General features: G+C 37.1%; 1 protein-coding gene across 1 annotated transcript in view; it reads left to right on the forward strand.

Annotated features, from left to right (window-relative positions):
• The window catches only part of LOC149408825 (uncharacterized), a 286,048-nt gene that overhangs the window by 168,505 nt on the left and 90,971 nt on the right, over positions 1 to 26,572 (forward strand). The window contains exons 30-31 of the mRNA XM_089650404.1: positions 10,272 to 10,486; positions 18,112 to 18,228. Coding sequence (XP_089506530.1) covers positions 10,272 to 10,486; positions 18,112 to 18,228 — 332 coding nt within the window. The remainder of the gene's footprint in view (positions 1 to 10,271; positions 10,487 to 18,111; positions 18,229 to 26,572) is intronic.

Here is a 26,572-nt window from a genome sequence, read left to right on the forward strand (position 1 = left end):
AATGCTGTACATGTTAGAAGTAACGACGCGCTCTGTCAAACTAATCATTTGATACGTTTATGTATATATATATTTATGTATATTTATATATATTTTGTGTATATATTGTTTATATGCGTGAGGATGCGTCATATGGGTGTATGTATACATGTGTTGTTATATGTATATAGGTATGTCTGCTGCTATATACACATGTGTGCTTGCATGCACACATATTAAAAATTATATATATAATTATGTACATTTTTACAATCTAATGCTAATTTACTTCTCTTTCCTTTCTAATTTCTCTCTTCTACTTTTTATTAAAATTTTTCCTAAATTTTAACTTCATCTATAGTTACTTATTTCATATGTTTACACTAGATTTCATATTTCATACAAGGTAATTACACTCAATTGGTCACCATGAAACAGGCAGCCGCCTAGTATGGTGATTCATTATATCTACTTTATGTAAATTTCAAAATAATGTAACATGTATTAAATAAATAAATAAAAAATCCGAGATGTCGAAACATATCAAAAAAGTTTAACTATCGTGTTAATCAAAAGCGATTTTATTAGTGACAGTGTTATCCACTAATTCCATTTTGATCTTGCCTAGTTAATCCAAAAAAGTTTATAACCTGTGTTTTTTTTCAAACTAACTACCACACCTATAAATTGACGGCATAATCTGGGTTATAAATTTGAGAATGTTGTCTATTTATTTGGGGATTCCGTATCAGTAATGAAACGAACTCTTCACAAACACTTGAATTATTGAAATATAAGAGAATACCACTCCTTAATAAAAAACTCATTTTATTTTATCATAATTTATTAGATAAATTATTGTTACAAATAATATAACTATACAGTTAATAGCAAATTAGAAATTTATGCAAAAGCACAGTAGTGCGTGAATAAATAAAACTAGGAATACGATTCTAGTGAAGGGGCACTCTCTAATATTCTGTGCCGCTGGTTGTCAGCCAGCTGGCCAAGTGTTGCATAAAACGAGATTTATAGTAAAAAAGTCAACTTGGGCTAGAAATGATACATAATAACATAGCGACTAACCTTTAGTGTGATCTCTTTTCTTATGTGCCTACACATGTGCGTATTTATTTTTTGTAAAATGAAACGTGCTCTCACGTCGAACTCACCTCGGTTACTGAAGATAAATAACTTGCGTTGTGATTTATATAATGCGGTGATACAGTGAACAATATCTTAGTATTAAAAAACTGTTTTTATTTATTTAAGCATTGTTTTAATGCTTTTCAAAATAATTTTATTTTCTCATTGTTTAGACGACATTGACGTGGTGATAATGTATTTATTTAAAATTCTTCTGTATTTAGAATTAAAGGATATAATCGAACTTAAAGCTATTTTTAGAGGTTCTGTAAATATTTTTTTACGCAATTGTTTTAAACATTTTAAAGCGTTTTGTTTTCTCATTGTTTAGAAGAATAAATTATCTGTTCAAAACATAATATTATTTTCTTATAAACAATATGGAAATTTGCTAAAAACTGCGTCAAAAACCGCAATTGTGCTGCGCTTGCGGTAACATCCCCTTAACATTACAAAAGAAAAGCTGAAGTTCTTTCGAGCCTGGAAATGCCACAAGAACCCACTAGATTACCAAACCTTTTCACTGCTCCGAAAAAGACAAAAGAAAATCGCTACTCTCACATACCACAATTATATTTCACACTTAGAACATGCCATACAAAATAATACAAAAAAATATGGAGCTTTGTCAAAACGCAAAGAAAATCTCCCTACATGTCGGAACACCTAACATACTCAATTGCACACAACAGTAAGGAGATCACTGACCTGTTTACTGACTATTTCTCTACCGTCTTCACTTGTTGACGCAACAATCTTCCTTTAACATTGTCCTTGATATTTTCCCATCCTATTACCTACAAGTACCTGTCATTATCCGACAATATCCACGTTTGTGTGACATTTACAACAATCAACTTAACTGTCAAATGAGTTAATGATGAAGCCGGTTTGAGGAACATCTCTTTATGATCAGTGCCTTTATTGATATCAACTCGGGGTAGAATACCTACTGTGCAGTGAATATATTCAGTTCCCATCAGTGTGTTTCTTACCCAACCCAGATGTTGTGGAAGTTGCGTGCAATAAATCATCTCCTGTGAGTGAAACCAACCAGCAACATCGTTGACAAACATCAAAGGGGTAAGTCGGATTCCTTCCTTACTCCCTGTTCACCCTCTCTAACCATCGTTGTGTCAACTTCAAGTTCACAACTAATTTTACAGTCCAGTCTTGATTCGCCTTGCGATTACATTATTTGGTCCATTTCGAGCAGGATTGAATTAGAAATTAAATTCATTAGATTCAAAATTATTATTGTCGTTGCGTATTGGCTGTTTTCTGTGTAAAATCATTATTCTTACAAATTAATGAGCAAAATGGCAGATAAGAAGGTCTCTATATTGAAGGCTCGTAGAGATCGTATGTTAGCAAGAATTCAAATTACACATCAATTGATTCCTTTTTAGACCAAGATGAAAAGAAAAGGGAAATCTTTTCAAGCCGTTGTGACAAAGTGTCTGAATGGCTAGAAGAAATAGAATCATTACATAATGAAATCGAAGCTATATTAATCGAATCAGACAAGGCAGACGATTGTTCGGAGATTACCACAGTTTCCGGGGAATTGGATGTCTTGTATTTTTAAATTTTATCTGAAAAAGAAAACCGTAAGAATTTAACCATTAAATTAGAATCAAGTTCTGCAAATAATATTAACAACTTAAATCTACCCGCAATTCAAATCACACCTTTTGATTCCAATATTAAAAATTGGCATAGTTTTCATGCATTATTTGTGAGCTTGGTACACAATAATGCGATGTACACAGACATTGAAAAATTCCACCATTTAATATCGTTACTGCGGGGAACCGCATTGAATTTAGTAAAAACATTACCTTTAATTGCCGAAAATTATCCAATAGCTTGGAATATTCTACTGCAGAAGTATGAAGATAGTAGATTATTATTTATATTTTATGTAGACGAGATGATGAATTTTAAACCGTTACCTAATGAATCGATAAACGGATTAACACATCTCTTAAATACTTTTCAAGAGAATTTATCTGCCTTGAATGCAATGAAACATGAAAACTTATTTAGTAAATTTGTTGCCCACATAATTGTACGATGTTTGGATCAAGACACCAGACGACAATTCGAAACTTCACTTATGCGAACACAATTACCGGAGACATCTCAATCATTTGAATTTTTACACAATCAAATTAGAATTCTTGAAGCATCAAACCCAATAACTACGAACATACCTAAACTAAAGGCGTCGGTTGCGAGAAAGTCCTTATTGACTGCAAGTCCTAGCTCTGACTTGTGCTCTATATGCAGAGAAAATCACTCCATTTATAAATGTACTAAATTTCATGAAATGTCTCCAATTGAAAGGAAAAATCGGATTAAAGAGTTAAATCGATGTTTTAACTGTTCAAAGTTGCATAGATTCGGTGAATGTAAAACACAGTCTAACTGTAAAATTTGCAACAAACGACACCATTCTATGTTGCATTTTGAAACACCCTCAACGGGTGAAAATGTGACTACCACGTCATTGACTGCAGTCACAAGGTCAAACGAACATGTGAATAAAGCACACACTGTACTATTGAGCACAGCAGTTGTTCACATGCAAAATAAATTCGGAAAGTATGTACCTATTCGAATTATTATCGATAACGGGAGCCAAGTCTCTCTTATAACTCAGGGCTGTGCCAAGAGGCTAGGTTTATCTATACGAAAATATAAGATTCCATTAAATGGATTAGGACAGACAGCTGTCAACTCATGCACTGGTATAACATCATGTGTTATCAAACCTGTTAATCAGCAAGCACCTACGTTATCCGCGACACCCATAGTGATTCAGGAAATTACTTCATGGATGCCATTTGTGGCACTGGATAAAAGTGTGAAATCGCGATTTCTCAATTTAACGTTGGCCGATCCAAGTTTTGATCAGCCGGGTCAAATAGATTTTCTACTCGGCGCCGATCTGTGTCCAAATATTTTGGATGATCAATCGCATATCGTTCGGGGTAACCCTAGTGCTTTAAATACAGTTTTTGGCTACATTATTCTCGGGAAAGTTGGATGTCAATCAACCGATTCATCGCCAATGTCACTTTTGACATTGTCCGACATGTCATTAAATGATACAATGAAAAATTTCTGGGAAATTGAAGAAGCTCCGGTCATTTCTGAATTGAACCCCGATAATACCAAAGCGGAAGAAATATTTCAGAAGGAGCATTACAGACAGACAGATGGAAGATATGTGGTTCCGATTCTTTTAAAATCGGACAGTCATTTACCGCAAAATACCTACAGCTTGGCTGAATCACGAATGCGCAAGTTGGAAAAGCGTTTTTACCGGGATGCGACGTTGGCGTCAAATTATGCGGATTTTCTTAATGAATATGAAAGTCTAGGTCACATGAAACGTGTAACACCCCACTCTGGGGCAAATTATCTACCCCATCACGCTGTAATTAATGAAAAAGGTAAAATTCACGTGGTTTTTGATGGGTCTGCGAAGGCCTCCGATGAGTCATTAAACGACATGCTGTATAGCGGTCCAAAACTACAAACAGAAATACCATACATGATATTAAATTTTAGATTTCATAAGTACGTCTTTACTGCCGACATTTGTAAAATGTACCAGCAAATTTTGATTATTCCTGATCACCGTAAATATCCGGCCTCTGTGTTTCCTCCCTCCTACAACATGGGACTCTTCAAGACCCATGTTCACTCCTTCCTCTCCACAAAAAGACCCTCCACACAGCATCCCCAAAGATGACATAGGCCCTGAGGGAAATTATTTTCTTCAGGGCCTCCTGTGTGGAGTTGATATAAAAATAAAAAAAAAATATGCTTATTGCAGTGGTATGTCGTTTGCATCTTTTATACGTATTATAGGGGAGTCGTTGCTCTTTCTAAGTAAGATTTGTCCGTCCTTCGTCCATACATATTTGTATCCAAATGCTTTTGTCGACTTGGCTAACCATAGGAGCTGTTTATTTGCTGGCGTTAGTTTTTCATTGATGTAGATTTTCTGTGTTGACTCCGAGTACTAAATTTGGTAGGAATATATAACTATTTGCAAGGAAGTGTTTTCTAGGATTAGATGCAAAAGGCGTTTTGGTAATTTTTTTTGAGTTTTCACGGAGATTTATATTTTTATTAGTAGTGAAGATTTCTTGGGTGCAAGGGCAACTGTAATGTCCAGATAAAATTTTGAAAGTCTCGATCAAGTCACCCCTTTCTCTTCTTTCTTGTAAGGTTGGTAATCTTAGTTCCTTGAGTCTATCTTTGTATCGTAGATCTTTCAGAGCTCTTGGTATTTTAGTGAAACGTCTCTGTACTCTCTCTAACAGATTTATATCCTTTGCGAAGTAAGGACTCCATATTTGGAAAGCATATTCCAGGAGAGGTCGCACATATGTTTTATATATTTTTAACATCATGTCCGGTGTTAGGTCAAGGAAGGTTTTCCTGATTAGATATGTTAGTGAATTTGCTCTTTTCACAATTCCAGCGATGTGTGGTTCCCATTTCAAGTCCTGTGATATGGTAACTCCTAAGTCTTGTTGTAATGTCACTGCTTTTAGAGGTATTCCATTAAGTTTGTAGGCAAGTGTAGGGTTAGTTTTTCCAACATGTAGGACAGTGCATTTTTCGACATTGAGTTTTAGAAGCCAATCATTTGTCCATTGATATATTTCGTTTGCAGTTGGTTGTGATGTGTGTGTGGGTTGGCAAAGAATTTGGTATCATCTGCAAAGCAGCTGGAGTCTGATTTTATTATAGTATGCAGGTCCGTGATGTACAAAATAAACAGAACTGGACCGAGAACTGATCCTTGAGGGACACCACTGGTCACATTTCGCTCAGATGACAGTTGGTTGCCAATTCGAACTTGTAATTTTCTCTCAGTGAGGAAGGATTTGATCCATTCGAGAAGTCGTCCTCTTATGCCTAGGAATTTAAGTTTAGCCAACAGTCTATTGGTTGGAACAGTATCGAAGGCTTTCTCGAAGTCGAGATAAATTACGTCAGTGGGAATCCGTTTGTCCCACTCGTTTGTCCAGTAATCTATGTTAAGAATGAGATTGGTAATCGTGGATCCTTTTGGCACGAATCCATGTTGTTTGTTTGAGATTATGTCAAGTTTGATCAGGAATGAGCGTATCTCGTCCACTATTATTCTTTCCATGGTTTTGCAGATAATACTAGTCAAGCTTATAGGTCTGTAATTTGCTGGTTTGAGTTTATCACCTTTTTGTAGATGGGTGTAATTATAGCTCTCTTCCAATCTTTAGGGAGTTTCCCACCTAGGAAGGATTGTTGCATAACCAGAGCTATGGGATGACTGAGAGTTGCTGAACACTTTTTGAGAACAATAGCAGGAATATTATCAGGGCCAGTAGCGCTATCTTCTCGTAACCCCTTCAAAATATTCTCAACTGCTGAGGAGTGAATTCTATTTCGCATAGTGAACTATCTACATACACATCTTGACTAATAGTTGGTATACTGGTGTCTGGTTCATTGACATAGGTTTTTTCAAATTGTGTTGCAAGAATGTTCGCTATGTCTATCTCGCTGGTAACTGTTTCGTTAGAGAAGTTATATAGTATGGTTGGAGTAGACACTTTCGAGGCAATCTGTTTCCTTATATAACTGTAAAATGGTTTCTGTCCGCTGTCAATCAATTTTTGCTCAAAGTTTTTTCTGCTATTTCTTAGTTGCGACAAAAGGTACCTAGTTATTTTTCAGTTTATATTCTCTGTAATACTCATGTGGCGTCGAGAATAATCCATTGAATAATTAATAATAAACCGCTCGACCTACTTAGTACCTACTCCCGAATTATGTACCTGCAGTTCAAATCGCATCGTAAACAAAGTAATCTACGTACTACAAGACCTACTTGTCTAACGACAACAATAATATCGCAAGTCGGTCTTAAACATTACGAGAACTCGCCAGAAGGTTCGAGTCTGCCGCCTATGCATAATTGCCACGCTGTCGAAGATTCCTGAAACATACAGTCTGTGCGAGTGCCTAGGATTTAGTTGCCATCCATCTACCTACTGCCGCTGTTCGCCGTGTAGTATAAATATGCCCGACGCAGCGAGTCAGTCAGTCAGTCATCTATCAGCCGTCAGTTAACCGGTCAGCAACGTAAGCAGATATACACGATAAAATAACGATAGCAGTCAAGTACAATAAGCGTGTTTACACGTCAACGCGTGTGTTTCCACAAAAATCGTCATAACTCCGTTATTCTTCTAGTGACATCCCTAAAACAAAAAGTAGAATATTCGTATTGAATGAAGCTTCACATCTCTATTCAAAGTTATCCATAGAAACCCGTAAAAAGACCTACTCAGTGGAAGCAAATTTTACCCGCCAAATCGTAAAACGACGCCAAGAAAGCCGTTTGACGTGCCGACCCGCCCAGCAAGTTTAATTATTTTTTTAAAAATATATTTTGTATGAAATGGTCAAAAAGTGAAGTGACAGAATTGTTTATTGTACATTTGTACGATGAAATAAGTGTTTTTTTTTTTACATTATCCGTGATTTTAGTATCGTTTTTACATAAAACATTACAGGTGAGTCATTTTTACAATTTTTTCATGTTTCCATTCTAAATTTAAATATTTACAAATGTTAATATTTATTTATGATACAACAATTTGAAAGCCTATTTTGTAACCTTTCTAAAACAGTTTTTACTATTCGGCTCCGTTCAGTAATGTTTCATTTATAGAGCTTTGATTGTGAGGCGGTAATAACACAACGTTTTCGTGAAATTGACATTTCGGTAAAGACATCTTAGCTTCACGTTCGCGAAAAGTCGGAGGGGTTAAATCAACGAGTGATCACCCGCGCTCTTCTTACTAGCGCGAAGGACGACGTACCCGGCTTCGCCCGTACCATCATGGACTCTATCGGGACATCATCCTAGCGCCTTGGCCACCGTCCCTGGCCAGCGCTACAACGGATTACAAGCGCCCTGGTTCCAGTGTCTCTGACCAGCGCTTCTTTCACGACACCATGACCACCACGAGGACACGCAGCATCCTCACTGGTCACGCCGCTCCCGTTCAACCGCCTACAAGGTCCGTCGCACCTTCGGCCGTCTCGTCAGCACTGGAGTGCCTGAAGACCTACGTTCTTCGCCAGTGCCTGACCTTCATCGAGTCCCGGTCACCAGCGCCCGGCGTCGACTCACTGACCCGCGCTTGACCAGCACATCACCGCAGCATCCGGAGTATTCAACTTTTGTCCTACATCATCTCCTCGTCTCGGCAACTGACTCAATAAACACAGTGACCTTCACGACACACCTTTTATTTCGTGCCTCACCATCTGATCCCCAAACTCATTTACATTCCCCATGTGTTTTCTGGATAATCTATAACCATCCCAGGCTTTCTTTTTCTCTTTAATCAATGCTAGTATGTGTTTGTCGATCCAAGGTTTGTTCTTACTGTGGTTTTTATTGCCTTTGAATAGTGGTATTTTTGACACAATCGTCTCTTCAAACATGTTTGTAAAAAAGTTCCACTTTTCTTCAGTTGTAGTGGTTTCCACGAGAGACCACATTATATCATGAGTGCTTAAGGTTTCATTTATTTTATCATAATCTGCTATGTGATTGCTTTTTTCTGCTATGATCTGCACTTTTGCCTATAGGTGCTAGATATTTTATATCAGTAATGAGATGTTCATCATTGCACAGGACTAAGTCCAATAGAGATGGGGTATTGTTGTCCCTGTATCTTGTGGGTTTATCTACCAGTTGCCAATAGTTACTGTTCAAGTACATATCCTCAAATAAGGCCTCGGGGCTGTTTGAATTATGCACTTCTATAATGGGCCATACCAATTTGGAATAATTGAAGTCTCCAAGGATTATTACGTTTGACACATCAGCTATTCTTTTTAATTGGTGTAATAGCTTTTGGTGGTTTTCGTACGATGCATTTGGTAGGCAGTAGACACCAGCTAGGATAATTTTGAGATGTTCTATTTGCATGTCAATGAATAATGCGTCAATTTGTGGGTAATTACTTGAACTGTTTTCCAGGGCCTGGGCTGAGATTGTCAGGCCTATGGTCCTTTTCTTTACATATATTGCTACACCATCTCCTCGTTTTTCAATTCGACGGTCTTTGCGGAAGAGTGTGTAATCCGGAAGATCCACTAACGTATCTGGTATTTCTGCCTTTAGCCACGTTTCTGTCACTATTAGTACTGTTGGTTTTATAAGGTTTATTTGTGCAAGAACAAGATCAAATTTCCGTGTGAGAGAGCATAGGTTCGTATACAGTATTGAGATATTGACTATGTAATTATTTACATGTTTTTTGGAATTTTTATAATTTTAGGGCATCCTTTGATGTATTTGATTGTCAATTCCTTCTCCCCCTTTTCTGTTCTTTGATGCAGCTCATTCCTTAAATCAATTAAATGCTGCCGTTGCATCGGAGTTTGATCCGATTTGATTGAGTTTGGTTTTTTTAGTTTATTTTTATTTTTGAGAATGGCTAAAGCTTCACCCCGTGTTTGGAAGATTACTTTTATCGGGCGAGGGAATTTTTTTTCTGCTGAAGGTTTTCCAAGCCGGAGCACTTTTATGTTATTTTGACTTGGTGATGCTTCCTATAACTTTCCAGCATTCTTCGGTATCTCGTAATTTGCGTTGTTCGGGATCTGGCAAGTCATACTCAGGGATATCAAACATAATTATGTTTTTTGCTCGGGATTGCCAATCGCTAAGTTCACTAATCATGTCTTCTGTGCATCGCACTTGTTGCTGTTTTTTTGCAGGCGTTGACTTCTTCTTGGAGGTCCCGAATTAGTTTGTGTAGTACAGGTATTTGTTGAAGGTCACTCTCACATTCAGGACTCAAGAATTTCATTCTGCGGTTTTTGAGCTCTAGGCATCTGGTTTCCGTTGCGGATAAGCCCGAACATTTAATGCAAACATTTCGATTGCATCCATCACACGTGACTCTCACTCCTGGCTTGGCAACATCCCCATTACATTTGAAACAATTCATGTTTTATATGTTGTTTACCGACACAGTTTCGAATATGTAGTTTATATGCATTATCTCTTCATCCTTCCACCACATCTCTGCTAATATCTATCTTTCCACTTTCAGTGTTCAGCTGGTTCCAAGAGGAGTGTTGCGCGGGGGCCCTGGAGCGTTTACGTCAGCTGTGCGCCGCGGGCGGCTCCTCGTGTTTGGCGGCCGGCCTGCGCCTGGCCCGCGCGTTGCTGCTGTTGCCTGTAGCGGAGGGAGCCAGATGCGCCGCACTCGACGCGCTGCTGGTACTGCTGGTGCGTGAGGAAAAAACGCGGGACTGTATTGCAGAGGTAATCAGTTAAATTATTCCATTTTATAACGTTGGAGACATCCGGCAAATATTTCATAAAATATTAAAAAGAAATGTTTGTCCAAATATGAATCTTATACAGGCAATCGCGTCTCTGTACCAGGGCTGGGTCAATCGATCATTTTACACAATCCACCGGCGAAGTAATCTGGTCAAGAGTAACGTACTTTATACAAGTTTAGAGAAGGAATTTGTTGCATGAATTCGAAGATGCGCAGAGTTTGTAAAGGAACTACCTCTGCGTAAATTCAAATTTATGCAAATTGATTTAAAGTCGGTTGAGGTACAACGTCCGGTACAACTAGGATGAGGTGATTTTGCACAGCCGTGCTGCCAAGGTCTGTTATCTATGTGAGGATATTGTGTCAGCGCCCTTTATTGGCAGCAGACACATGTCAGCGCTATATTAGCAGCAGACACATACCTGAACGGATGACGAACCTCGTGCTGGCACTGTTGGTGGACGCGGTGGTCTCTCTCGCTGCAGCAGCTGGTACAGTTCCTTCGCCACCTAGGATTCTTGCAGCAGAGTCTCCATCTTCTATCTTCGTCGAGCGTCACAGCGGTGCTGCCAAGGTCTGTTATCTATGTGAGGATATTGTGTCAGCGCTCTTTATTGGCAGCAGACACATGTCAGCGCTATATTAGCAGCGGACACATACCTGAACGGATGACGAACCTCGAGCTGGCACAGTTGGTGGACGGGTAGTCTCTCTCGCTGCAGCAGCTGGTAAAGTTCCTTCGCTACCTAGGATTCTTGCAGCAGAGTCTCCATCTTCTGTCTTCGTAGAACGTCACAGCGGTGCTGCCAAGGTTTGTTATCTATATGAGGATGTTGTGTCAGCGCTCTTTATTGGCAGCAGACACATGTCAGCGCTATATTGGCGGCAGACACATACCTGAACGGATGACGAACCTCGTGTTGGCACAGTTGGTCTAAATAACAAATGTAGATCCTAGGAAACAAATTGTACAGCGCCCTTGAGGTGATTTTTCACAAAAACGGCGCTCTACAAATTATCCAATTTTAATTTTTTATGCTTCCGATTTTGTTGTCCGGGTTAAATCTTCCCCATAGGAAAAACTAAACCCTTCCACTCACTTTTCCACAAATGATCAGCTAGTCAATCAACACTATGTAAGAGCATTATACAGGGTGTATCGGCACTAACCCGACAAACTTTAACCAGCTATTCCTTAGCACATTTGGAGTAAAAAATGTTATGGGCACTTTGCTGTCCGGTAGCATTTTTTTTTCAATAAAAAATAAAAAAAATTAAAATTTCCACACTACATCACTGTCATTGGCATTGCGTTTCGTGTTAAACAGCTGTTATAAGCAAGTATGTCAAAAAGCGTCTTCGCTCTTTCGCACACACTAAATAATAATAGTTATAATATATAATAATAAAAATGAGACGAATGGTGCCGTGCTATTTCGTTGTGACTGAAAACGTGCGCCAATATAGGTACACACGTGCATTATTCAACGGAATTCGAATAAAATATTTGCCAGATGGGTTTTCAAACTCTGTCAAAGGATAAAACAGTGGTGACATGTGGTGAAAATATGAATAATAAATTTTTTATTAAAAAAAAACGTTACCGGACAGCAAAGTGCACATAAGATTTTTTACTCCAAATATGCTAAGGAATAGCTGGTTAAAGTTTGTCGGGTACGTGCCGATACACCCTGTATAAGTAAAATAAATACAAAACAATACAAGAACAACAACACGTCAACTCACCAGATATCAAATGGGAAAAAAATTCACCGTCTCCAGATATTTTCATATCAGAGGGTTCGGCTCGGTAGAACTTCTAACAGAGCCTATAAATCTTACTGATCCCTCAACATAAATATTTAAAAAATCTTTTGTTATCCTACATGTATTCAAAATGACCGACTTTTGCATCTTTATATATAAATTCTTTGACAGATCTAATACGCCTAAATTTTTAATTAGAGAGCTAGGTATAATGCCAGTAGCCGAAATAACGAATGGTAATATTTTTATAGTCTGAGAATGCCAAATTCTTTTTATTTCATTTCCTAAATCTGTGTATTTTCTTATTTTTTCGCTAACAGATTTTTGAATATTACAGGAATTTGGAATAGCGACATCAATGATATAAGTTATTTTTTTAATTTTGTCATGTAAAACTATATCGGGTCTATTATGACTAATCGCTCGGTCTGTTAGTATAGTTTTATCATAATATATTTTATAAAATTCGTTTTCTAAAAATGAATTTGGTTCGTATTCATAATATGGTACTATATTACGGCAGTCAATCAAGTTATGTTTAATTACCAAATTTTGGTGAATTATTTTTAAAACTTGATTGTGCCTAAATGTATACTCGGACGGTGCTAATATAGAACATCCCAATATAATATGTTCTATAGTTTCCGGAAAAGCCAAACATTTTCTACACAAATCATCAATTTGATTTGTCTCTTTGATTATATGCTTTCTATAATTTTTAGTATTAATGACTCTATCCTGAATGGCAAGCATAAATCCTTCTATTTCTGCGCTCAACTCTCCAATACTCAACCATTTGTTTGACGAAAATTTGTCAACATACGTTTGGTTGAGATAATTGAAGTGTTTTGCGTGTAAAATTTTATTTGACCAGGAATCTAATAATTCCTGGTTGGGATTTATAAAAATGTTGGCATTCTCATCGTATAAATTTAAAGGTGTTATATTTCTATCTGCCTTGCAAATTATTTTGTGCATTTCTGAGCTATTATTATTATTATTAGTACTTTGATTGAACACTTTTACACATGGTATAAATGAAATAGAGTAGAGAAGAGAGATGATACATGCGCCCGCCACCTGCCACTAGCCGCCGTTAGTCTAAAGTACCCGAGATCCGAGAACCTGTTTCCTGATATTTGATTGGTTACTTTCATTTGATGTCTATATGTCAGATGCCAATCACGTCTCTTAGTGTGTAATAACAATTGATACTTGGATAATTTTATTGGCATTATTTTTCTAAAATATCTCCTGATATTTCAGAAAAATTTCAATTGTTCAATTTCAATTGAGCTTGTGATGAATCAAGGTCTCTCCCGAGGTAGATGATATAATCCGTCATAGTAGCGCTATCTGTCGGCACAGTCGCATATGAATTACAGGGAACTGCATACAAAGGTGGGGGAGTTTCCTTTAGGGTTGCGACGAAAGGGGTAGGCGTGACTTTCTGACAGAAAAATGAATAGGTGAACGAACGGGGCTAGGATCAAGGTTAAATCACTTGACATTCTAGGAGTTCACAACCTTTTTTTGAACGCATAACTTCACTCGGACGGAGTGAGATTTGGTGGCTACAGGCCTGTTACTCGAGGTTAAAAGAAGTAAGAGGGTTGCCAATTTCAGACACTTGAGAGTGTTGATTTTGGGAAAATTTCGAACATGGTTCTGCGTCATTTAGTCGGTAATAACCATTATCGAAAGTACTTAATTTTATACGTGGCTTATGGAAGACGAAAATACATTAAAATTAATGTATAGACGCTTGGCAGAGGAATTTTGACCGAGTACATACGGGTTTGTTGTGAAGGGAACTTGAGACCTCTGATTGATTTGAAACGAGTTGAGGGACGAAGAGAGAAGATAGGCGTGTGACAGAATCATTAAGGCCAACACCCATAATTGCAGAGAGGAATCGTGAAAATTCAGTAATAGTTCTTAAAATGAAACTGGCCAAAGAAATAAACAGGTTATCAAACCGATGCGATCTCGGACGAAAGGCAAAGGGTGAGCGACATGATGTTTACTGGGACATTTCAACTAGAACAAGTACCGAAAAGGCCTTAGGAACTTGGAATAATCAGTGGAAAGTGTGATTATTATACTAAACTACGAAAGGGGAAGGTGAATAAATGTGCAATGTAAGAGGCAACCTTACGCAAGGGACTTATCATACGGAGGAAGGGGAATGGTTGTCAGAAGTGATCGATTCGGGAGGTAAAGGGAGGAACGGACGTGTACAGCATTCAATTCGACAAAAGGCGAGTTGCGAGTTCTATTTTCACACGGAAGAAAGAAGATTGAAGGTAGGCTGTAGGATATATCCACGAAAACGGAAAGTTAAGAGGAAAATTTTGATTAATTACGCGTAAGAGGACGTCTTAGCGCACTAAAGGAAAGGTCATCAGAGCACACATCACGGACCAAATAGGAACGCGAAAAATTTAAATTAGAAAAACAGGTCAATTTTGACGGATTATAAGGCACCTGCAGGATGGGGCAAACTTCAGAATTTCACCAGTACGGGCCTGTGTTGTGAGACAGCAGATGCCCATTTTTTCTGAGAAACGCAGAAGGGTAGGTCTGATAAGTTTTAAGTCACACAGAGGATAGTGTGCGAGAAATATAAGACCGTAACGCTTCAATAAAGGTTGGATCGCAATGACAAGCGTAGTTAATTACTGCTATAAAACATCATGCGCGGGCACAAATCGAGATAGTTCGTCACAAGTCGCCGAGGACCTTTTAAGGGAGTATACGCGCCGCGCTAGGAGAAATTATCACTTTGATAACTTATCCCGGACTTAGAGATTTTCTGGTCAAAAACACAGTTCAATTCAGTGTTTGAAGAAATTAGACTCAGTGTCCTTGACGTAATAATTAAATTCAGGTTGAAAGGTTTTATTGGTTTAAATTCAGTAATTAAAATTAATAAACGCTAAAAATTCCTTCTCGAATAAAGTTGAACGCGATTGTTATGGATTCAAATAAAGTCACGGATTATAAATGAGTTGTAATTAAAATTAATAAACGCAAAAAATTCCTTCTCGAATAAAGTTGAACGCGATTGTTATGGATTCAAATAAAGTCACGGATTATAAATGAGTTGTAATTAAAATTAATAAACGCAAAAAATTCCTTCTCGAATAAAGTTGAACGCGATTGTTATGGATTCAAATAAAGTCACGGATTATAAATGAATTGTAATTAAAATTAATAAACGTTAAAATTCCTTCTCGAATAAAGTTGAACGCGATTGTTATGGATTCAAATAAAGTCACGGATTATAAATGAATTGTATTAAAATTAATAAACGTTAAAATTTCTTCTCGAATAAGGTTGAGCGCGATTGCTATGGATTAACATAAAGTCACGGATTATAAATGAATTGTATTAAAATTAATAAACGTTAAAATTTCTTCTCGAATAAAGTTGAGCGCGATTGCTATGGATTCAATTAAAGTCACGGATCATAAACAAAAGATTGTGGTCAAAAGATAATAAACCAAAAATATTCTTCTCGGAAAAAATTAAACGAAAGTGATAAAACTTTAATTGGGAGCTTCAATGGAGCCTCGGATTAAAGTCAAATTATAACTGAAATCTATATACCTAAGTATCTTGCTACCGCGCTTTGGGCTCGATCGAAGCCGTGTTACAACGAAATTTTTCAATAACTACTGGGTTAGGGAGGGGATATCGAAGCACATTCATTACGGCCGGTAGAGAGGGTAACACAATAAAAATTAGGAAAATAAGGTTGAGGATGTATCATATGGAGGTAAAGATATTATGTATAAGCTCAGGGTAAATCTAGTGATATTCGCGAACACCCCGCCCAAAATGGCAACGGTTGTGTAAAACCCAACCCGGATGTTGTTATTTAGCGGATAGGGGCTGGGTAAGTGTTTTATTTACAATTCAATTCAACCAAATTCCCAGATGGACTTGGAACGCGTGATGCTGATATTTGCCGACTGACAGTTACTACTAATCCACTTTAATATGTACATAAAACCAACATGTCAATTTTCAGGATTCCCCGACAAGATCAATATTATTACCCTCAAACCTTACCTCATTCCCAAATTTACCCCTCGACTTTAAACTTCATAGTTGGTTAATGTCTGATAGTGTCGCTGCAAATCCGTTTCTCACAAACACGGACTAGACAAAAGGATTTTTTTTCTCACGCTATCACGTGAGAAGGGTTGCCAGCGTGGACGGATCGGGCCAACGAAGCGCTGGATGGACTACACCCTCTGACGGGGCCGTGTGGAGTTATTGGGCACTAAAGTGGAATGGAAATAGTGATGCCAATTGGTGATGAACGGGAACATGGCCTGCAGTTGGGGCGTGTAGGACGAAGGCACTTTGGACGTCTGTGAAAATCCACGTGGAGGGCGACGGCGTGGGATGACGTGGGAATATGTCCGCAGCGCTATCACATTATCCAATGGTGTCGACCGAGGGGCTGATGTAAGCCAACTGGAACGCTCCCTTGGCGGAATTACAGCAGCTCCTTTGAGGTGAACTGTAGGTCTGACGGCACGTGGGAGATTGAGCTTCATCAGGCAAAGCCTACACGACACACTTTTCGCGTTAGTATCATGATATGGGATGCAATCACCTTCCCCATCTAGACTCAGTAAAGTAGTTCATCCGGAGGAATGGGCGTTGGAGCGATTTCGGAAGTGGCGTGATGACTTAATTCGCTTTCTCTTGGACGTGAACGGATCCGACAGGTCAGGGTACCTTTATGAAATGGGTCGCCAGCTGTGGGGTATAGTGTAGCCACGTCGGAGTCAGCGTTTGATTTCTGATCACCATCCACCGTTCTCGTATTTGGTCAGCGGAGGAGCCAACGTAATTTGCAAAAAAAAAACATTTCGATCACATAGTTTACCCTTCCTCTCCTCCTCCCCCCCCCCCCCTCTCGTCCCTTCCATATAAAAGATTAAGTGTCGAATAACAAAATTAATATATGTAAAACAGAATGAAGGCGACCACGGAGCTGAGATGGTGAAAACCGTCGCACTATGCATGTCAATACCATACTATACTAATTTGTGCAATAACGAAACTATTTCATGTCCTCGGATTTATTTAAGGTAGGAAAGAGCTTAAAAGGAAAGGTTTACAATTGATTACTACTGTATTAGAGTTAGGGATACTGTAGGAAACGAGAGTAGGCTAAACGCGCGGTCTTATAAGAAAGTTTTAAAATTTCAATGGTAAAGGGATCATTCACTCTAATTTAAACGAACCAGGATTACCACAAATATATGCATTAATAGCCCGTTCATATCTCATATGAATTTCAAAACCAAAAAATACACAACGCTGAAAAAGGGGCATTATTGCGAATTAAATCTTAAGATCTTCTGCCGTATGTTCCATACGGGGGTCGAAAGACTTAGCTAGGGTTTCTTCTTAAGGTAGTCCTCTAAGGGCGCCACCAACAGCTTAGGAAAATCGAAGGGCAATGACCAGGATGTCACAACATTTTGCAGATCAGACAGGAGAAATAACCATTATTTCAATATAGGTATAAATGTTGTGAAGGATGGAACCATTACAAGCTGTAGTAGGGTTTATGGCTCATCAAAAAGAGCTAGTTCAGTTGTGCTGCTCGCTTATGAATGACTCATCGCTATAATCTACAGTCTCTCATGTCTAGGATGAATGAAGTATGTACCTATACAGAGATGTGCGGAATGCGTTGAACTGTATTTATTTGTCGACTGTGCTGCAAAAGTAAGAACGCCTTAACAGTATGCTGTCAATCGCTCTTCTTTGTGTTTTCATATCCTTTATTCCAATTACTTTGTTGCAGATCAAAGCACTGGGGGCGCAGGAAGCGATCTGCATCATTGCTCGCCTCTCCACCAAGGACAAGAGCAGCGGGCTCCTGTGGAAGTACGCACACGATACGGCCCTTCTCTGCTCGCAGGTACTTGTTTACAATATTCATATTCCCCAAACAAGACTCTGTGACACTAAACCACAGGTTGACACTGTAGGTGATATTATTTATTTATTAAACGACTTACGTCCAATTTACAAATCATTGAAGATGATATTAACAAATCTCAAATGAAAAATGTGAAATTCGGTCGCATCTAGGGATTGAGTCCTGCCGGGGCTTTGCTGTAGTACTGTATCAAAATATAACTAGCCGTTGGAAACAATAGTTATATTGTTTCATCGTCCAACGCTATTGAAAATAATTAGCGCCAATAGTTGAAATATAATACCTACTTACGAATATTATTCAACGCAGTCAACGATTCAACTGCCTAATAAATAAAAGGGTTAAGAGTTTGCACTTCGTGAACAACATTACTCGATATTTTAAATGGTCTTTTCGTTATGTAACTCCTGCTAGACGTTTTTCTATTATTTTTCCATCCAATACGGCCGATACACAGCGCCAAGGGACAAACAAATTTATCAACGACAAGCAAAAAATAACCAACTTCGGCCGCTTAGCTACGTTTTGTACCTAATGTTTTCAACAGTTTGGCTTGTTTAATCAAAAGGGTCAAGAGATTACATTTCGTGGACGATATTATGCCTAATTTGAAATGGTCTTTTGGTAATGTACGTACCTACTGTGCATTTTTTTTGATTTTCCCATCCAATACGGCCGATACGCAGCGCCAAGGGGCAATAAAATTTATCAACGACAACCAAATTATATCTTCAACGTCTTTAATATTTCAACAGGGTAATGTTTTCAACACCGAAACCAACGTCTTCCAACTTCCAACAGTTTCAACTTTATTGTAGGATTATTATTACGTGTGTGGGGCATAGAGATAATAATAATACATCAATGATCCAGGGAACCACCCGTTAATAGGGATTCCCTAATACGATTTTGATCTATTTTTTGTTTGTTTTTTTGTTAGTATCGTGTCGATCTCCTATACGTTTAGTTTGATTGTACTGGCTTGTCGCGCGTCTATTCAATCTGTTTTTGTTAATTGTTTTACTTAGTGATTTATGTAAAAATACATAAGTGTTTGATATAAATTTGATGACTAAACTAATTTCTAATTGAATAATAATTATTAGTGTTTATGTCGTAGTGTGATTGAACTTTGGACTGATGATAAATATTAAACAGTTGAACAAAAGGTGATTTATTACTCTAATCCCAACACTGTTAATGTGTTTAAAAATATAGTTCACAAACTTTTGTTAAGGGGGGTACCTACTCCCTTGGAAGAACAAGACTATTCGCAAGATATTTCTGAAAATCAAAAAGAATCTTCAGACGAACCCTTATCATTTTGGAATGCATTAAATTCAGTAGTCGAAAAAATTAAGCCAGTGAATAATCCAAATAACAAATTCCGCAAAGAACTGGACATGTATCTCGAAATGGATCTTCTTGATAGAAAGAGTTGTCCCCTGAAATGGTGGAAGGAACAAGGAGTATATTTTCCGAATTTGAAAAAATCTTCATAGAACAATGCGGTAGACTGGACAAATTATATCCGACCGCAGGTGCATTTTTAAGGCTGTAAAAGTGCGACAGCTGGTGTTTTTGAATATGGATTCGAAAATATAGAAATGCGTAAAAAAACAATCTGTAAATAACCTTTAAATGACTTAATAACCGTAAATATTGTACATAAATAATTTGATGTGTAAAAACGTCTGAACTGTGCTAAAAAAAAGTGGGACCTTAAATAGACTGAGCTTGGAGTAAACCTATCAAATAATGTAAGTCATGGTTTTATTTTTCTTAAAAAACGTCTAATCTTATTAATTTTTCAAAACTGGACATTATATTCTTACAAATAACTAAACTGAATAAGCATTGAAATTCGAAATGCTTTATGATACAAAACCATAATAGCGGAGGTACTTCTGAAAACGGATCCATGCGTAATATTCAAAGGTCTTGACAAAGACTATACCGAAAAAGAATTCTTAGAAGACATCATTGAACAAAACAACGACATCAAAATGATATGTGAAAAATACCAAGACAAAGAAATATTACAAGTTAAGGCCATCGTTACAAACAAAAAAACTAACAGCAAAAACTTAATACTACAAACAAATCCCGAAATGAGACTACATCTTATTAATAAAAGATATATAAGTGGAAGATACTCTCAGTATCGCCCTGGTGTAAGACCACCATTCAGAATTGAAACGTTGCTTGAAATGGCTTTAGCCGTGTTTGGTGACCAGATCTGAATAGCCAGGTACTTCCCCACCTTCCTCTTCCCCATCTCCCTCCCCTCCCCAATACCCTCAGCCTCACAACATACCCCAATTGGGGATGCCATAGTCTCACTGGCTCCAGACGGGAGCAGTTGGGACTCTTGTGCGGTATTACTGTAAAAAAAAAAAAAAAATTCATCTAGGATTCATGAGAATCTATGTAGAAGACTGCAGTCCTCTTACCCAATGTTTCCACTGTCAAAGATTTGGACACACAGCACAAAAATGCTACAATAGAATGAATAAACCAACATGCAAGCACTGTTCAGAAGATCATCCCATCTCCGAGTGTAAATCCCTGGAACTGCCACCCAAATGCGCTAACTGCAACTCAGCTAACAAGAAGAAAGAAATAAACTCCTTGAACAGTAAAATGAATGAAGTAGACCAAACAGCGAAACCAGTGGCGGATCCAGGGGGGGGGTCACGGTGGTCATGACCCCCCCCCTGGGCCCCAGCCCAGGGGGGGTCATGACTACCTAGGTCCTGGGCCCATCCAGGACCTAGGTGGACCACTAATTAAAATTGTTAAACATAATGTTTTTATATATTTTTTGTCACAATATAAATTTTATTTAAGTACTTTCAATATTTAATTAATTTAATATAATACTTTGTTTGACGGCAAACGCATTATTCGGGAACGAACGCATCGAAAATTCGAATGTTACCGCGTCACCGCGCACCGCCACCGGCGCGCGCTTCGGCCGCAACCTTTCATATTATTATTGTTATGACACATTTCGTGTAACCACGTGTGACGCTTGCGCGCGCTTTGTTTCGACTAACGTCTAGCGTCTAGCAAAACCTAACCTCAATCGGAACGACTAAACTTTATTAATAAAGTGTTTACTTTTATTTGTTTACTAAGTTAAAAAAAATAAGTTCCAATATAAGTAATAGTGTTCTTAAAAATTGTTGCTGCAAATTCAATTCATTACAAGAAATGGTAAGTAATCTAATCAGTTTCTTCATTATGCCTATGTGTGTTTAAACTCAAATGTTATTTGTTAATGTTCTAAGGCTGGGGTTAGACTCGTAAGTTTTTTTCCTGTAAATCGCTCTTGAAGGCGAGTTTGGCCAAATTCCCAATGTAAACGACACCAAAAGTCACTTAACGTAATTTTAGTAAGTTACAGAACTTATTCTTTCGGAAGTTTTTTGACAGGTCTGGACAGGTCTAACGCGCCCGCGCGAATTACCAGCCTTCCTATACTTCCTAAAGCAATTCTTAAGGCGAGACACAACCTCGTTCATCATCAGGTTTTGCCCAAGGCTAACATTTTAATTTATTTCGGCGAAATTATAATTGAATTTAAAAAAAATAAAATTATGCCGCACGAGGGATGCAAGTTATTTATATTTTAGATTAATAAAACAATACCTTACAATTAATATATTTTACGTTCAACGATTTTAAAACTTTATAACCCGTGTATAACTATAAAGTTAGCGGACTTAGCGGTAAGTACCAGATTTTATTTTTCTAGGTGATGAATAAATATCTTCGGAAGTGGACACATTTTTAATATTTGTAACAAATTCTTTAGAATCAATTAAAATGAAGGCTAAAAGTGTGGATAGATTTTTTTACTAAGATTACGAAAACGTTAGTAATTTTTTTTAGAAATGCATAGTACATATTATTTTTAATGATGGATTTTGAATGATTTACATGAAAATGTTCCGTCTCCGATTATGTTCCCTTAATTTTGTAAAATTCCACACTGATTATTTTTTTTATACGGCAACACTTTGATATCCGGCGAATTTTTGAATTTGACGTTTAACGTTCACTAGATTTATTGTTTGTTCTCTGCAAACTTAACCACTTAACCTTTGATTTGACTTTTTGCATGAGTAGGTGGTTTGGTATATTTATGCTTTTTGCTAAAAATGGCGGTGTTTTGACAGATGTTATGAACAGAACTCCGTACAATTTCATGCCATTTTTGTGACATTCGTGTGGAAAACGTTCCTTTTTAAATGACTTTCGGCTAGTTAATTACCGTTTTTTTGCACATATAAAATTATGTCCCGTCTTTCCGGTTTATAAAAAATGGTCTGATTTTTCGAGTTGAAATTTTAAAAAAATCACCAGGGTTTCAAAAATACGATTAAAAAAAAATACGGAACGTCTTAGAATATTTGCCTAAACCGGATTTTTTTAAAATGTGATGCATGTGGCCTATTATCGGTCCGATCCTTTCTAATCCTAATGTTTCTGTTTTTAACATTTACGTATTTGAAATTTTGAATACACGAGCCTACGCCGCCCGGGCTTGCGGAGCAAAAGACAATCTTAATGATATACCTAGTGCTTTTAGTGTTACCATATCCAACAATACCTACTTTTTACTTGTATATATTATTATCAAAATTAAATTATAACTTCTTGTAACTGTAACTGACCGGACCTAAGTCCTCCATCACAACACAAGCAAGCATTTTCGGCTTTCTGTGGTGGTGGTAGGAGTTATTGTTGGGTTATTCGTAACCCAGGAATGTTTGTCTTTCTTTAAAAAAAAAAAAAAAAAACTTGACCACGTCTACGTGACCCCCCCCTGGCGCCAAAGCTGGATCCGCCCTTGAGCGAAACATGTAAGTTCCGATCTTACATGCTTAAATTAGCCAAAGAAAGAATTAACTACGACATTGAATAAAAATCTTATAAATAATTTTGTAAAATAACTTGACCACGTCTACGTGACCCCCCCCTGGCGCCAAAGCTGGATCCGCCCTTGAGCGAAACATGTAAGTTCCGATCTTACATGCTTAAATTAGCCAAAGAAAGAATTAACTACGACATTGAATAAAAATCTTATAAATAATTTTGTAAAATACAACCGAAAATGCATTAAATGGATGATTTCTTATGTAACGAATTAGAGTTAAATAATAAAATTCAAGAATATGAATGTATATGTACCGATTCGTGTAACAAAATTATTTCTAAAAACATCAATGATATAATTATTATGCACATAAACATCCATAGCATTCAAAAAAATTTAGATGAATTAATTCTAAAAATAAATAATTTAATTAAAAAACCGGACTTAGTGTTATACGAAACATTTACGAACGCTGAATCACCGTCTTATCACTTACCTGAGTACAACTATATTTCTACCAAAGTGGACATCAATAAAAATTCGGGAATAATAATATTTGCAAGCAATAAATTTAGTATTGTTAACATGTACCGTAAATGCTATTAACTATGTTGATGCGCCAAAATGTGGCGTAATTAATGGAATTCTTAGCTTAATGCTCGCTACATGTGTTTGTATAATATGTGAACCATGTGTGAATAAAATAAGGAAATAACCAGAGCATGAGACATAATGAAAAATCTTATTAGTAAAATAAAGATTTATTCATATAAACAAATAGATTAATAAATTAATAATCATGATTAAGATGGGTGAAGAATAATATTATATCTACAGGGTCGTGCCTTCCCTCGAAGAGACAAGGTCACGTAAACGAAGTTAATGTCACGTAATAATTATTTAAAAATGAAACTAAACTAAAAATATATTATGAGCGCCATCCTATTTTTTAGATAAACAGGAAAACTTGAAATAGCTAATTTAAGGATAAACCATGATTAAAGAATTAAGCTACATTACGTAGGTTGAAGTAGATTCCTTGCGTGAGTACTCTGGGCCGGTTCCCCGAATCCATCTCGTAGTGTGTTGGTAATGTCGACCTGCTGGCTGCCAGATTAAAACTGAATCTTCATTCCTTGAAATGCGTTACGCCACCTCACGTCAGCCGTCCAAGGTCACGTGGGAGCATGGTAGTGATGTTCGTTCGCTCGAGGAAGTCAGCAGTGGAATCGTCACTGCTACAAACATAATAGAACATCCAATACACTTAGTAAACTGCATCGAAGTACATTTCAAACTCGGCAAATCCATATACCATCTAATAGCTATCTATAGAACGCATGGCTCGAGTATTATTACGTTTATTAATGACCTCAAATACATATTATTAAAATTAAAAAATAATAACGTTAATATTAATGAAAAAATAGAAAATAATAACAAAAATGAATACATCAATTGTATGACTGAACAAAATTTTATATCTTGCATAAATAAAAATACTAGGGAAATAAAAGAACATACTCCATCTTGTTTAGACCACATTTGGACAAATGCAAACATTAAAAGATCTTCACAAAATAAAATCAATTGTTTGGAAAACTAACATAACTGATCATCACTCATGCTTACTTCTGTATAATAATAATATTAAACATAAAAAACATAATTTAATAACCAAAAAATCAACAATAGATATGACTATTCTCTCTGAAAAATTAAAAAAGGAGGATTGGAATAATGTTTTAAACAGTGATGATACTGAAATTTGTTCGACTAACTTCGAAAATATTATGTCACAACACATTAAAAATTCGACAACTGAGATAACAACACACATAAAATCAAAATTAAGATGTTTAAAACCTTGGATTACCAAAGGACTTATTATATCTATCAGAAATAAAGAGAAACTTTACAAAATAACTTGAAAGCATATATTTTCTATAAAAAATATAAAAATAAATTAACATCTTATATTAAAAAAAAGTAAAGAAGAGTGTGTCAGGGTGTTTGTAAGAAAAATAGCTTTTAACGTCGGTCAGTTTATTTATCTTACATACAGGGTTCACAGCTTATGGTAAAAAACAATGATCACTTAAAGTTCTCAAATATCACTTAACAGGTTCGCTGCCGCCTATGCACAATATAACTGATCCTAGGTGCCAAGCGGCACCACGGTTGAAAATCACTTAGCAGGTGCCGGCGATTTCGTCCGTTTAGTAGCACTCTTTTTACTCTCTTCTTATTATTTTGATAAAACAAAAATAGACATTTTTTTTGTCTTTTGTTCAAATAATAACTAAAATACAAGTAGCAAATCAAATAAGATAACGAAAGTAATACACATCTCATGAAGAAAAAATATTTATAAAATTTGGTGGTACTCATTGACGCACTCAAGTTCATTTTCTAACTCCCTCTCAATGTCTTCAACTTGCAGAGATTTACGTAAGGGACGAGACTTTTTAGGACGAGATGGTCCAGCATCATCACTTATTATGTCAATAAGAAGATTTTTACAGAAAAAAATTAAAAAACACAAACTTATCGCTTACTTTTTTAAATGGCCTTTTACAACAATAACCTAATTTTTTCTTGAAAACCAATTGCTATAAAATGCTGGTACAATTGTCAACAACAAGGCCAGCTACAGAAACAACCATTCGCCGCGAGTGCCGGCAGGAAAATGATGTTTGTGCAGAAATACAACTCATGGCTCCGGCCGGAGCCGCCGGCACCCAGTGCCAGACGCCGAATGGCTCCGACCGGAGTCGCCGGCAGCGAACCTGTTAAGCACAGCGTAATAGCCACAACAGAGGACCCGGGGGTCTCTTAGTTGGGTGGAGATTCTCCCGACAAGTAATGTCCCCGAGGGAGCTGTTACTTGAATTCCCAAGGAGGACCCGGAGAGTTCTCTCGACTTGGTACTGGGGAGTGTTTAACTTCTCCCAACAAGTAATGTCCCCGAGGGAGCTGTTACTTGAATTCCCAAGGAGGACCCGGAGAGTTCTCTCGACTTGGTACTGGGGAGTGTTTAACTTCTCCCAACAAGTAATAATAATAATAATAATAATGATTGGATTATTTATATAGCGCCGTTTTCGTGAGAAAATCACCTCAAGGGCGCTTAACAACTTAATTTATGCATTGATCACTTAGACTTAATTACTTTTGGTTTATAACTAAGTTTCATAGATAGAGAGAGACTTATAACTAAGACTAATGTCGAGTGATTTACAACTAAGACTTTTAACTAATGACTTAAGCTATACATATTTTTATGACCAAGTGGGCATTTTTACACAATACCGCTACAAAACGACTTACAACTACGGCTTAAACTAGAGATTTACGAATAACATACATATTTAATTTATATTTACAAATACCGATTGTTATGATTTCTGGGCGTGGTGTCAGTTATAAAATATTTAA

Source organism: Hesperophylax consimilis, unplaced genomic scaffold (assembly GCF_061612785.1).
Source record: "Hesperophylax consimilis isolate HC1 unplaced genomic scaffold, BYU_Hcon_1.0 scaffold_55, whole genome shotgun sequence".
Classification (NCBI taxonomy): domain Eukaryota; kingdom Metazoa; phylum Arthropoda; class Insecta; order Trichoptera; family Limnephilidae; genus Hesperophylax; species Hesperophylax consimilis.